This window comes from Xenopus tropicalis, chromosome 3 (genome assembly GCF_000004195.4).
Source record: "Xenopus tropicalis strain Nigerian chromosome 3, UCB_Xtro_10.0, whole genome shotgun sequence".
Lineage (NCBI taxonomy): Eukaryota > Metazoa > Chordata > Amphibia > Anura > Pipidae > Xenopus > Xenopus tropicalis.
In genome coordinates, this window is record NC_030679.2 from 2,048,981 (window position 1) to 2,064,109 (window position 15,129).

Sequence of the window (15,129 nt, forward strand, 5' to 3'; positions counted from 1 at the left end):
GGCACAGATATACCCCCCATCTTTCCCCCCCCCCCCCCCACTGTCACAGTGTAACCCCCATATCATATATGCACATAATGTAACTGTATAATATATAGGCACAGATATACCCCCCATCTTTCCCCCAGGCCCCCCCCCCCCCCACTGTCACAGTGTAACCCCCATTATCATATATGCACATAATGTAACTGTATAATATATAGGCACAGATATACCCCCCAGTAACCCCCATATTATACACACAGACGCACTGACGCTGGAGATATTACAGTTATACCCCAGACTGGGGGGGCGCAGTTTCTCTCGTTTCGGGGGCAGGACCCAAGGGAAAGCCGTGGGGGCCAAACACCGGGAGTTCGGCAAAACCCCGACGTCGGAGGGGGATTCTGTGAATCTAAACAAGTGAGTTTGGGACACTGAGTGACCTTAAATCTAAATGAGTCGGGGGGGGGGGGGGTGAGTCAGTGCAGTATGTAAACAGGGTCTGCTGCCCCCCCCTCTGAATTTATTGTACATTTCTATAAAAGGCAACGAGTGGGAGAGGGGGCTGCTGGGAGTATTGTATTTGTTGCCAAACTAAAGTGATTTACTTGTATTCACTCCAATGGGTGCCCCCCCCCCCCCCGCCGTCTGTCACTTCCAGGCTATGAGCAAACTTAGGGGGCTGTTCCTGCTGAATTGTGCTTAGTACAGGGGAATCCCTATGTGCCATAGTTTTATGGTATCTCTCTGTACAGGCTATGGGCAAACTTAGGGGGCTGTTCCTGCTGAATTGTGCTTAGTACAGGGGAATCCCTGTGTGCCATAGTTTTATGGTATCTCTCTGTACAGGCTATGAGCAAACTTAGGGGGCTGTTCCTGCTGAATTGTGCTTAGTACAGGGGAATCCCTATGTGCCATAGTGTTATGGTATCTCTCTGTACAGGCTATGAGCAAACTTAGGGGGCTGTTCCTGCTGAATTGTGCTTAGTACAGGGGAATCCCTATGTGCCATAGTTTTATGGTATCTCTCTGTACAGGCTATGAGCAAACTTAGGGGGCTGTTCCTGCTGAATTGTGCTTAGTACAGGGGAATCCCTATGTGCCATAGTTTTATGGTATCTCTCTGTACAGGCTATGGGCAAACTTAGGGGGCTGTTCCTGCTGAATTGTGCTTAGTACAGGGGAATCCCTATGTGCCATAGTGTTATGATATCTCTCAGTACAGACTATGGGCAAACTTAGGGGGCTGTTCCTGCTGAATTGTGCTTAGTACAGGGGAATCCCTATGTGCCATAGTTTTATGGTATCTCTCTGTACAGGCTATGGGCAAACTTAGGGGGCTGTTCCTGCTGAATTGTGCTTAGTACAGGGGAATCCCTATGTGCCATAGTGTTATGATATCTCTCAGTACAGACTATGAGCAAACTTAGGGGGCTGTTCCTGCTGAATTGTGCTTAGTACAGGGGAATCCCTATGTGCCATAGTTTTATGGTATCTCTCTGTACAGGTTATGAGCAAACTTAGGGGGCTGTTCCTGCTGAATTGTGCTTAGTACAGGGGAATCCCTATGTGCCATAGTGTTATGATATCTCTCAGTACAGACTATGAGCAAACTTAGGGGGCTGTTCCTGCTGAATTGTGCTTAGTACAGGGGAATCCCTATGTGCCATAGTGTTATGATATCTCTCAGTACAGACTATGAGCAAACTTAGGGGGCTGTTCCTGCTGAATTGTGCTTAGTACAGGGGAATCCCTATGTGCCATTGCTTTGTGCTGTTTCTAACCGTAAAATCATTTTGCCTCTGACAGGGGCAAGTTCGTGTCTCGGGGGGTTCAGACGGATGTGGGTGACCCTGCTGCTCCCTCTATGGATCTTCCTTTCCCACAGGTACCGTTCCCGAGTCTCTGACCCAATGGGTTTTTAGTTCTGTCCCTTTCTGTTCTCTGGTTGCGACTCCTGAACCAATGTAGCGGCACTGAGTGCTGAATACCCAGGTTCATGTATATATGGAATAAAGGGGATATAAAACCAATCATTTTCCTTCATTAGAGTTTCCATGACGCTCAGCGAGCGCTGGTCTGTTATTGGCCGGGGTTGGGCACATGTTGGCACAGAGACCGCGGGGCATCAGAATCTTTCCATTTCTTCTGATCCACCGGGATGTTGTTTGCTCTTTGCTGTCGCTGGTACAAACTGCAGATGGCTCGGCCCCGGGGCCCCCGGACTGGGGGAACATAAACCTGACTCAGGAGCATTAATACCATTTACATTAATGTTGCACTAAGGGCAACAGCTCCCCCAGCAGCTTCACTCAGGCCTCCCCTGCCAGCAGTGCTGTAATCAGCCTCCTACAGCTTCACTACACTCCCTGCCAGAAAGCAAGTGAGTGTCAGACAGGATAGGAAATACACTCCCCTGTGCACAGGAAGCAGAGACAGTCACACGGGTACCGGGAAATACACTCCCCTGTGCAAAGGAAGCCGAGACAGTCACATGGGTACCAGGAAATACACTCCCCCGTGCAAAGGAAGCAGAGACAGTCACACGGGTACCGGGAAATACACTCCCCCGTGCAAAGGAAGCAGAGACAGTCACATGGGTACCGGGAAATACACTCCCCTGTGCAAAGGAAGCCGAGACAGTCACATGGGTACCAGGAAATACACTCCCCCGTGCAAAGGAAGCCGAGACAGTCACATGGGTACCAGGAAATACACTCCCCCGTGCAAAGGAAGCAGAGACAGTCACACGGGTACCGGGAAATACACTCCCCCGTGCAAAGGAAGCAGAGACAGTCACACGGGTACCGGGAAATACACTCCCCCGTGCAAAGGAAGCAGAGACAGTCACACGGGTACCAGGAAATACACTCCCCCCGTGCACAGGAAGCAGAGACAGTCACATGGGTACCGGGAAATACACTCCCCCGTGCAAAGGAAGCAGAGACAGTCACACGGGTACCAGGAAATACACTCCCCCGTGCAAAGGAAGCAGAGACAGTCACACGGGTACCGGGAAATACACTCCCCCCGTGCACAGGAAGCAGAGACAGTCACATGGGTACCGGGAAATACACTCCCCCGTGCAAAGGAAGCAGAGACAGTCACATGGGTACCGGGAAATACACTCCCCCGTGCACAGGAAGCAGAGACAGTCACACGGGTACCGGGAAATACACTCCCCCGTGCAAAGGGAGCAGAGACAGTCACACGGGGTACCGGGAAATACACTCCCCCCGTGCAAAGGAAGCAGAGACAGTCACATGGGTACCGGGAAATACACTCCCCCGTGCAAAGGAAGCAGAGACAGTCACATGGGTACCGGGAAATACACTCCCCCGTGCAAAGGAAGCAGAGACAGTCACACGGGTACCGGGAAATACACTCCCCCGTGCAAAGGAAGCAGAGACAGTCACATGGGTACCGGGAAATACACTCCCCCGTGCAAAGGAAGCAGAGACAGTCACATGGGTACCGGGAAATACACTCCCCCGTGCACAGGAAGCAGAGACAGTCACACGGGTACCGGGAAATACACTCCCCCGTGCAAAGGAAGCAGAGACAGTCACACAGGTACCGGGAAATACACTCCCCCGTGCAAAGGAAGCAGAGACAGTCACACGGGTACCAGGAAATACACTCCCCCGTGCAAAGGAAACAGAAACAGTCACACGGGTACCGGGAAATACACTCCCCCATGCAAAGGAAGCAGAGACACACGGGTACCGGGAAATACACTCCCCCGTGCAAAGGAAACAGAAACAGTCACACGGGTACCGGGAAATACACTCCCCCGTGCAAAGGGAGCAGAGACAGTCACACGGGTACCGGGAAATACACTCCCCCATATAAATATATATAATTTCAGTGAATATGAGGCCGTCGCTGTTACAGAAAAGCCTATTTATTAAATACAGGAAATTTGAGTAATTTTTTCTCTTCCGTATTTGTATTTTGGCCGAACTCGCTGGCGACAGTACGTTTTGCTTTTCCTGTGCTGCTGAATCTGAGCTGATCCTGTTCCTGTTGGGGTGTCACAATGGGGCCGGGGGGGGGGGCAGAGCTATAACAGCCCCGGGGGGGGTGGGGGGTAATTACGGGAATAGTCAGTATGGAAATAATCTCATTAATCTGTCAGTCCCAGCACTGTGTGTGCGGCCATTTAACTGCCCCCTGTGGTCATTTCCTTCTACAACTGCCCCCCCCCGAGGCTGCAGTTGGTGGTTACCATGGATACGGTGGGGGTAAGTTTTTGTTATTTAAAGCTGTATGCGGGTGAATGTTGCAGTTGGTCTTCATTTTTCGCTTTCACCAATCCCCATTTGAATCGCCCGGGTCGATGTTCGTGGTGGGAGGTGACCTTTGGCCGGACCCTCGGCATTCTGGGGGATTGGGGGGGGGTAAAGGCAGGTGTTATTTGCCCAACATGTGGCTCGTATAAATGTTATGATGGAGCAAATCCGCTCTGACCGCCGGCTGGAGGGGTTTTAACTCCCTCACTGCCAGACCTTGGGGGCCAAAAACTGATCTTCTATTAACTCTTGGGGTACCGGGTGGGGCCCTAATAGAATGGACTCGCCTTGAGATGATATCCATTTAAACTGTTAGTGTAAAGGGGAACAGCCCCTTTAAAGGGAAAGTTAACCTTATGCTTTTCGGCTTCATCTCTAGTTTGCTTTATGGCTGCTTTGGGGGCCCCATGTGGGCCAGGGAAGGTTCCAGGCTGCCCAGCGGCGGCCCCCCAGCTGTTCCTAATGAGTATAGATATAGATAGATAGTTATAGAGAGGTGATAGTTAGAGATACTTAGAGAGATAGTTAGAGAGAGATATAGTAATAGATAGATATAGATAGATATGGATACAGTAGTTGTTGATAGATATAGTTGTAGATAGATATAGTTGTAGATAGATATAGTTGTAGATAGATATAGTTGTAGATAGATATAGTTGTAGATAGATATTGATAGTTGTAGATGTAGATAGATGTAGATAGATGTAGATAGATGTAGATAGATGTAGATAGATGTAGTTGTAGATAGATATAGTTGTAGATAGATATAGTTGTAGGTAGATATAGTTGTAGGTAGATATAGATATAGTTGTAGGTAGATATAGATATTGATAGTTGTAGATAGATATAGTTGTAGATAGATATAGTTGTAGATAGATATAGTTGTAGATAGATATAGTTGTAGGTAGATATAGTTGTAGGTAGATATAGATATAGTTGTAGGTAGATATAGATATTGATAGTTGTAGATAGATATAGTTGTAGATAGATATAGATGTAGATAGATATAGTTGTAGATAGATATAGTTGTAGATAGATATAGTTGTAGATAGATATAGATATAGTTGTAGGTAGATATAGATATTGATAGTTGTAGATAGATATAGTTGTAGATAGATATAGATGTAGATAGATATAGATGTAGATAGATATAGTTGTAGATAGATATAGTTGTAGATAGATATAGTTGTAGATAGATATAGTTGTAGATAGATATAGTTGTAGATAGATATAGATATAGTTGTAGGTAGATATAGATATAGTTGTAGGTAGATATAGATATTGATAGTTGTAGATGTAGATAGATGTAGATAGATGTAGATAGATGTAGATAGATGTAGGTAGATGTAGATAGATGTAGGTAGATGTAGGTAGATGTAGATAGATGTAGGTAGATGTAGATAGATGTAGGTAGATGTAGGTAGATGTAGGTAGATGTAGGTAGATGTAGATAGATGTAGATAGATGTAGGTAGATGTAGGTAGATGTAGGTAGATGTAGGTAGATGTAGGTAGATGTAGATAGATGTAGATATTGATAGTTGTAGATAGATGTAGATAGATGTAGATATTGATAGTTGTAGATAGATGTAGATAGATGTAGGTAGATGTAGATAGATGTAGATAGATGTAGATAGATGTAGGTAGATGTAGGTAGATGTAGGTAGATGTAGATAGATGTAGATATTGATAGTTGTAGATAGATGTAGATAGATGTAGATATTGATAGTTGTAGATAGATGTAGATAGATGTAGATAGATGTAGATAGATGTAGATAGATGTAGATAGATGTAGGTAGATGTAGGTAGATGTAGATATTGATAGTTGTAGATAGATGTAGATAGTTGTAGATAGTTGTAGATAGTTGTAGATAGTTGTAGATAGTTGTAGATAGTTGTAGATAGTTGTAGATAGATGTAGATAGATGTAGGTAGATGTAGGTAGATGTAGATAGATGTAGGTAGATGTAGGTAGATGTAGGTAGATGTAGATAGATGTAGATAGATGTAGGTAGATGTAGATAGATGTAGGTAGATGTAGGTAGATGTAGATAGATGTAGATAGATGTAGATAGATGTAGGTAGATGTAGGTAGATGTAGATATTGATAGTTGTAGATAGATGTAGATAGTTGTAGATAGTTGTAGATAGTTGTAGATAGTTGTAGATAGTTGTAGGTAGATGTAGGTAGATGTAGGTAGATGTAGGTAGATGTAGGTAGATGTAGATAGATGTAGGTAGATGTAGGTAGATGTAGGTAGATGTAGATAGATGTAGGTAGATGTAGATAGATGTAGGTAGATGTAGGTAGATGTAGATAGATGTAGATAGATGTAGGTAGATGTAGGTAGATGTAGATATTGATAGTTGTAGATAGATGTAGATAGTTGTAGATAGTTGTAGATAGTTGTAGATAGTTGTAGATAGTTGTAGATAGTTGTAGATAGATGTAGATAGATGTAGATAGATGTAGATATAAATAATATATATAATAATGTAAAAAAAATATTTCTCCATGTAATACAGATACATAGAAATGACTGGGGTTTGTATAAAGGGGGGATTTGCATTGGGTCGGGTCACTGGTACCGACTCTGTCTCTGACAACATAGAGGGGGGTATTTGCATGGGGGGGGCAGGGGGTTGTTGGTTTATCATTTCCCTATGGGGGGGGGGCTGGGGGCAGAACACAGAAGTGCAGGTTCCTATTTGCCTTTAGGGAAATTCTGGCGTCGGACGGATCAGTATGTAAAGCAGCTGGGGGTTGGGTTGTGCTGAACTGTAACTGGGCACGTATGTGTGTGGGTACCCCCCGGGGGGTAGGTTAGAAGCCGGTTCCAGTGCATTTATATCAATGGAATCGGAGTGACCCTGCTGCTGACACTCATTGCTGCCCTAAGGCTCATTGCGGGCCCTGTAGTGTTGCCCTATGGTGGGCAAAAGGGCTAGGGGGGCACCAGGGGTAACTGGGAATCTAATGAGTCCTAACGAACCAGTAGCACAGGGCCCCTCAGAGAATCCCTCTCTGTAATGGGGTACATTGTATCTAATTGCCCCCCATAGGGAATCACTGTGTGTAACGGGGTACATTGTATCTAATTGCCCCCCATAGGGAATCACTGTGTGTAACTTGATGCATTGTATCTAAATGCCCCCCCATAGGGAATCACTGTGTGTAACGGGATACATTGTATCTAATTGCCCCCATAGGGAATCACTGTGTGTAATGGGGTACATTGTATCTAATTGCCCCCCATAGGGAATCACTGTGTGTAACGGGATACATTGTATCTAATTGCCCCCATAGGGAATCACTGTGTGTAACGGGGTACATTGTATCTAATTGCCCCCCATAGGGAATCACTGTGTGTAACGGGGTACATAGGGAATCACTGTGTGTAACGGGGTACATTGTATCTAATTGCCCCCCCATAGGGAATCACTGTGTGTAACGGGGTACATTGTATCTAATTGCCCCCATAGGGAATCACTGTGTGTAACTTGGTACATTGTATCTAATTGCCCCCCATAGGGAATCACTGTGTGTAATGGGGTACATTGTATCTAATTGCCCCCCATAGGGAATCACTTTGTGTAACGGGGTACATTGTATCTAATTGCCCCCATAGAGAATCACCGACATTTATAAAGACTGGGCAAATTTGCACCAGGGCAGTAACCAATCAGGTATTTGCTTTCATTGCTCAGCCTACAGCTGTATGAAACTGTCTAATTATTGATTGGTTGCTATAGGTTGCCGGGCAGGATACATTATATCTAATGGTTTTGGCACAAACGGGCACCTCTCTATGGTGCAAATGGGCACCGGGGTGGGCGTCGCCGATCTCCCTGAATCTGGGTTCTGCCCGACCCCCTGTATTTTGCTGAGCCAGAGCCATGAAGCCGTTTCCCGGTGCCATAGGAACATTGGGGGGAAATGGGCCGGAGTGGGTCGGGGGTCCGGCAGGTCGGAATGTGATGATCCTATTGGGGGTTTCAGAGGAAACGCAAAGCTCCGAATCCCTCCCAGTTTCCCGGCAGTCGAGGGATGAGACTTCCTGGTTCTGGTGCCAATTTGATATTATCCAACGTTTAATGCCCCTTTGTTCTGTAACTATGGCAGCGGGGGCACAATCCTTCCATTAGCTCCATGGCACGGGGGGGGGGGGGCATTCTCTGCTGGCTCCACCTGCCCTCAGCCTAATGCTCCATTTGTCTTTGTACTCATCCCCCACCCCCCATTTCTGTCTGCACAGGGCCACAGAGCTGACAATCAGTCGGGGGACCCCAATAACAGGTCAGATATACAGAATTGTTCTACTGAGTCCTCTCCTTTCCCGATATTTTTCCTTCTAATTTCTTTCCGATCTCTATGGCAGCAGCGGCGTCGCCCTGAATTCCCAGGATGCCCCCAGTAGCACCGCCTCTGCTATGGATACCACCCTCATTCCGTCAGGTATGGGAAGTCCAATCTCAGGCTCCTCCCCCTAACAGTGACTATAAAGCCAGTTGGGTTAATATTGAAACATGTGACCACATCCTATGCCATGAAGGCTTCTTCCCATTGGGGGGCGCTTGTAGTTGGCCTTCAAAAGGCTCAAAGATCTACATTTCCTAAAGTCTCCTAGAGGCTCCTCCCCTCAATAAAGTAACAATAAATCCAATTGGGTCTTAATTGAAATAGTGAGACCACATCATGAGTGGTCTCTTGAGAAGGCTTCTTGCCAGTTGGCCTTCAAAAAGCTCAAAGATCTGCATTTCCTAGAGGTGACATTCAAGAGGCTCCTCCCCTCCCAACAAAGTGACGATAAATCTAATTGGGTCGGTACTGAAACTTGTGAGATCACATCTTGAGCCATGAGAAAGCTTCTTGTCATTTGGGGGTTCTCTTAGTTGGCCTTCAAAAGGCTCAAAGATCTAGATTTCATAGAGGTGACATTCAAGAGGCTCCTCCCCCATAATAAAGCAACAATAAATCCAATTGGGTCTTATTTGAAACTAGTGAGACAACATCTTGTGAAGGCTTCTTGCCATTTGGGGGTGCTCTTAGTTGGCCTTCAAAAGGCTCAAAGATCTATATTTCCTAGAGGTGACATTAAGGAGGCTCCTCCCCCTAACAAAGTGACGATAAATTCAATTGGGTCATTATTGAAACTTGTAAGACCACATCTAGTGCCATGAGAAGGCTTCTTGCCATCTGGGGGTTCTCTTAGTTGGCCTTCAAAAGGCTCAAAGATCTACATTTCCTAGAGGTGACATTCATGAGGCTCCTCCCCCCTAATAAACGATAAATCCAATTGGATCGGTATTGAAACTTGTGAGACCACATCTTTTCTCATGAGAAGGCTTCTTGCCATTTGAAGGGTGTTCTAAGTTGGCCTTCAAAAGGCTTAAAGATCTACATTTCCTAAAGGTGACATCCAAGAGGCTCCTCCCCCCTAATAAAGTAACAATAAATCCAATTGGGTCTTAATTGAAACGAGTGAGACCATACCTGGTGCTATGGTAAGGCATCTTTCCATTTGGGGGTTCTCCTAGATGGCCTTCAAAAGGCTCAAAGATCTAGATTTCATAGAGGTGACATTTAAGAGGCTCCTCCCCCTAACAAAGTGACAATAAATCTAATTGGGTCATTATTGAAACTTGTGAGACCAAATCTTGTGTCATGAAGGCTTCCTGCCAGCTGGGGGTGCTCTTAGTTGGCCTTCAAAAGGCTCAAAGATCTAGATTTCCTAGAGGTTCCATTCAAGAGGCTTTTGGTCAACCCCAATTTCCACCCCTGCCCAATGTATGAATCCAGGTGATTCCCAGTTCTCCTTATTGCTCTTCTGCTGTTTAAAGGCAAAGCTAAACACAATGGTATTTTATAAAAAATATTCTTCCCTTTCAGTTTCTGAAACCCCAGAACCAGATAACGAGCGGCTTGTGAAGGAGACGGAGGCTGTTGTGTCGGAGGAACCCCCAGTAGAACATGAAGCCATGGAATGTGCAAAGGCCACTGATACTGAAGGTAACGGGTTGGTGCTCTGCAACCATTGTCCTCCTTTTGTGTTATCAGTTATTAGAACTCAGGGGAGCGATCACGGCTTCCACACCCTATATCTAGGCTAGTCGGCTTTAAACTGGGACCTCCAAAGGACCTGACGCCAAGGCCCCACTCACAGCAATAGATAGAACTTTATATTATAGATGTTCTATTGCCCTATGGAGGAAAGGGTCAACGGGCATTGTCCGTACCAGCTGATTTTGCTGTACTGGATTTAGGTAATATAATTTGTAGGGGTACTTGTGTCTTCCAGTGCCGCAGCGTGAGACTGGACAAGGCCCTTGGCAAAAAGAACCTATTTTGGTAAGTAGACACCACCACCATTATCTCCATTTTCTCTTGTTGGTGATGTTGGGCTTGGTGTTGGCAATGTTGGGCTTGGTGTTGCCCCACTCCAGGTCCAACATGATCCTAGGAAGGGAATGATAGTGCCATGTTGGCTTGATAGGTCATGGTTTTCTCTGCTGATGCTGGTGATACATTCAGAGTCCAGCTAGACCTTAATCCACCGAGTGTCTGTTCTACCCAGACACCAAAGAACCATAGAACAACTACCAACCTACAAAGGAACAACTATCTAAGGAGCGTCTGCTTGGGGGTAAAACCAGACAGACCCTACAAAGTCAAGGATTAGAAGAATCCCGTTGAGGCTGAGAAGTCTGGACCCCAAATCATCCAGGCCAGTTGGAGGAAGGCTACCTCCTCGGATGCTAGGAATTATTCCTGAGGGATATTTGGTGCCAAATGCCAGATCTTGTCTCCAAGAGAACTAGGGATCGCCAAGAGATCTTTGCAAGGGAAATGAAGACTTTAAGTCTACTTGGATTTTCCCTCCAGTTCTTCCAGAGAAGAGGAAGGGGCGTTACTTCTCTGACATTGTTACCAAGCCCCTGATTGGTAGTTGGTGGCAGCTACACTATATCTAAAATGGTCTGTGAAGAGCTTCATGTGGCACCATGTCCAGAAGATTCTTATCTAGTCAGGGAGGGAAGATTGACCACCAGAAGTCTGATCATCGTCTGAGTTTCTGATGGGGCTAAGGGCTTTCTAGCAAGCAGTCTCTGATGGGGCTAAGGGCTTTCTAACAAGTAGTCTCTGATGGGGCTAAGGGCTTTCTAACAAGTAGTCTCTGATGGGGCTATGGGCTTTCTAACAAGTAGTCTCTGATGGGGCTATGGGCTTTCTAACAAGTAGTCTCTGATGGGGCTATGGGCTTTCTAACAAGTAGTCTCTGATGGGGCTATGGGCTTTCTAACAAGTAGTCTCTGATGGGGCTATGGGCTTTCTAACAAGTAGTCTCTGATGGGGCTATGGGCTTTCTAACAAGTAGTCTCTGATGGGGCTATGGGCTTTCTAACAAGTAGTCTCTGATGGGGCTATGGGCTTTCTAACAAGTAGTCTCTGATGGGGCTATGGGCTTTCTAACAAGTAGTCTCTGATGGGGCTATGGGCTTTCTCAATTTTGGTCCAGAGCTGATAAAAGGACTGTTCTTATCAAAGCCATGATAGAGAACTTGCTGGAACTGCACAACTCTGCCCAGAGCTTCATTAACTCAACCCCAAAAGATGTCTCATGTACTAGGTATCTAGAACCAAGAGGTTCAGGAAGAACATAGACGGGCTTGGCCACCTGGAAGCCTTCATCAATGTTCTCCTGGACCTCAAGTTCCACCAGCGCTCGCTTTACTTCTTGGGTTTGGAGAGTTCCCCGAGGGATCACGTAGACTTCCCTGCCAATATCCTTGTCTTATTTGGATGTAGCAGCTCCTTCGTCCCTTGGCCTTTATGAGGTCCACTGGATTGTGGGGAAGGAGGAGGTCCTTTCTAACTTTTTGGAAAGAGGAGCTTTCTATGGTTGTACCTAGGCCTCGGAGGACCTAGGAAACTCCAGCCTTTAGTGGAGCCCCAGAATCCCTGTCTTCAACCTTGACCTGCACCTCTGTAGGCACGGTGTTGGGTTCCTTTGGAGGGGCAATACCCAAAACCCAAGTCATTACTTGCCTCCTGGGTGTAGACCACACCACAAATTGCTTGCCTGGGTCCTTGTCCATGATTGGGGGTTCCAGACACTAGGAAGCAAGAATAGAATGGTCCATTTGATGGGTACCGGCTTATGTAGAAGTTTGTAGGGCTGAGGATCTTGGGAACATCTCGGCCCAAATGACCAAGTTCTGGCACGTTTGCAAAAACATTTATTTTAACATCTTCTTCCTTTTTCTCCCCACAGGAAGATGCAGAAGTGAAAGTCGGGGGGGGCCCATTGGCGGGTCAAGAAGGTGAATGAACTTGAATGTTCCGGTCCAAAAGCGCCAGCGCTTTAGTACATAGCTATGGCTCCGCCTACTCAGACAGGTTTCCTTGGGGCATAGGCACTTGTATTGCTGTTTTTTAAATTGGGGGGGGGGGGGGGGGGGGGGGGTGGTTGTTTTGGATATATGTGTCTTTATCCAGTTGGGCTGTTAAAGGCTTGCCTGGTTGTTAGGGTCGCTGACGCTAGCAACCAGGCCTTTATTTAAATGCCAGAATGGGATCGTCATAAAGTGAAAGTCAGAGGGGCAAACCTGGCTCCTATCAGGGGGCAATTATCATATAACAATTGCCCTTTTGTACTTTTATTTACCCCCCCAAGTGATCAGATGCCCCACTTGCCCCCATAGAAGGAGAAGCAGCAAATTCTATTGTCCAATCCCCAAAGACCCGTTAATTAATTAATCCTGTGATAATGTGAATAATAACCCAATTCTCCTTATTTTGTAGCAAATCCTCTGCCCCCGACTCTTCCAGCCGACCCCCCCACTGATCCACCGGAGGAAAATATGTAGGTTTCCTATTGGTCGGTGTCTTTTGTTTAACCACCTCACTGCTGGCTTTGCCTTAATTGTGTTATTTTCCTCTTACAGTCACGGCGCCAATAACCAGAAGGAGATGGAGGTGAGTTCTCCAATATATGTACCCCCTACTGTAAATGATAAGGATATTAGCAGTCACTGAGGGGTTTTTTTGGTTTTCCTTGTTTATTCCCGCACCAAGACTGAGTTCCTGCGCTTGTCCCTTGGGTTTAAATGCGACCTCTTCACTCTGGACAAGCGGCTGCGGCTGGAGGAGCGCTCTCGCGATTTGGCAGAGGAGAATCTGAAAAAGGAGATTGCAAGTTGCACCAAACTGCTGGAGGTAACGTTGGCACTTGGGCAATGTCACTGGGCGCCCAGACTGCCAGGGGGGCTGTAAGGTGCCACAGACAGTCACTATTTATTGGGCTGGGGGGGGGGGGCTGTTTGTGCCTCTGGGTACTGGGAATGCCAGGGGGGCTGTAAGGTGCCACAGACAGTCACTATTTATTGGGCTGGGGGGGCTGTTTGTGCCTCTGGGTACTGGGAATGCCAGGGGGGCTGTAAGGTGCCACAGACAGTCACTATTTATTGGGCTGGGGGGGGGGCTGTTTGTGCCTCTGGGTACTGGGAATGCCAGGGGGGCTGTAAGGTGCCACAGACAGTCACTATTTATTGGGCTGGGGGGGGGGCTGTTTGTGCCTCTGGGTACTGGGAATGCCAGGGGGGCTGTAAGGTGCCACAGACAGTCACTATTTATTGGTCTGGGGGGGCTGTTTGTGCCTCTGGGTACTGGGAATGCCAGGGGGGCTGTAAGGTGCCACAGACAGTCACTATTTATTGGGCTGGGGGGGGGGCTGTTTGTGCCTCTGGGTACTGGGAATGCCGGGGGGGCTGTAAGGTGCCACAGACAGTCACTATTTATTGGGCTGGGGGGCTGTTTGTGCCTCTGGGTACTGGGAATGCCAGGGGGGCTGTAAGGTGCCACAGACAGTCACTATTTATTGGGCTGGGGGGGGGGTTTGTGCCTCTGGGTACTGGGAATGCCAGGGGGGCTGTAAGGTGCCACAGACAGTCACTATTTATTGGGCTGGGGGGGCTGTTTGTGCCTCTGGGTACTGGGAATGCCAGGGGGGCTGTAAGGTGCCACAGACAGTCACTATTTATTGGGCTGGGGGGGGCTGTTTGTGCCTCTGGGTTGGGAATGCCGGGGGGGGCTGTAAGGTGCCACAGACAGTCACTATTTATTGGGCTGGGGGGGCTGTTTGTGCTCTGGGTACTGGGAATGCCAGGGGGCTGTAAGGTGCCACAGACAGTCACTATTTTATTGGGCTGGGGGGGGCTGTTTGTGCCTCTGGGTACTGGGAATGCAGGGGGGCTGTAAGGTGCCACAGTCACTATTTATTGGGCTGGGGGGGCTGTTTGTGCCTCTGGGTACTGGGAATGCCAGGGGGCTGTAAGGTGCCACAGACAGTCACTATTTATTGGGCTGGGGGGGGCTGTTTGTGCTCTGGGTACTGGGAATGCCAGGGGGGGGCTGTAAGGTGCCACAGACAGTACATATTTATTGGGCTGGGGGGGCTGTTTGTGCCTCTGGTACTGGGAAGCCGGGGGGGGCTGTAGGCGCCACAGACAGTCACTATTTATTGGGCTGGGGGGGCTGTTTGTGCCTCTGGGTACTGGGAATGCCAGGGGGGGCTGTAAGGTGCCACAGACAGTCACTATTTATTGGGCTGGGGGGGCTGTTTGTGCCAGGCGTTGGCGCCCCTGTGTGAGGAAGACAACGAGTCCCACGAGATAGTGAAGAAGCTGGAGAAGGCCCTGCAGTTCCTCGGGGTACACACTGCCAGGGTGGCCAGTCGGGCAGAGATGCTGGGGGCCATTCACCAGGTAGGTACTGTGTATATTAAGCCCCTCCCTGTGTATATTAAGCCCCTCCCTGTGTATAAGGGCTCGTTGGAGCCACTAGTGTCTGTGCCCGT

At 47.6% G+C, this 15,129-nt stretch overlaps 1 protein-coding gene across 3 annotated transcripts in view; it reads left to right on the forward strand.

Moving 5' to 3' along the window:
• Positions 1-15,129, forward strand: part of lrmp (lymphoid-restricted membrane protein) — a 39,442-nt gene that overhangs the window by 20,181 nt on the left and 4,132 nt on the right. For 2 of the 3 annotated variants that reach the window (XM_031898439.1, XM_031898440.1), the window contains exons 23-33: positions 246-402; positions 1,792-1,870; positions 8,530-8,570; positions 8,653-8,729; positions 10,164-10,283; positions 10,573-10,622; positions 12,547-12,595; positions 13,077-13,137; positions 13,220-13,250; positions 13,350-13,490; positions 14,903-15,037. In XM_031898439.1, coding sequence (XP_031754299.1) covers positions 246-402; positions 1,792-1,870; positions 8,530-8,570; positions 8,653-8,729; positions 10,164-10,283; positions 10,573-10,622; positions 12,547-12,595; positions 13,077-13,137; positions 13,220-13,250; positions 13,350-13,490; positions 14,903-15,037 — 941 coding nt within the window. The remainder of the gene's footprint in view (positions 1-245; positions 403-1,791; positions 1,871-8,529; positions 8,571-8,652; positions 8,730-10,163; positions 10,284-10,572; positions 10,623-12,546; positions 12,596-13,076; positions 13,138-13,219; positions 13,251-13,349; positions 13,491-14,902; positions 15,038-15,129) is intronic. The other variant, XM_031898441.1, reaches the window with a different exon arrangement.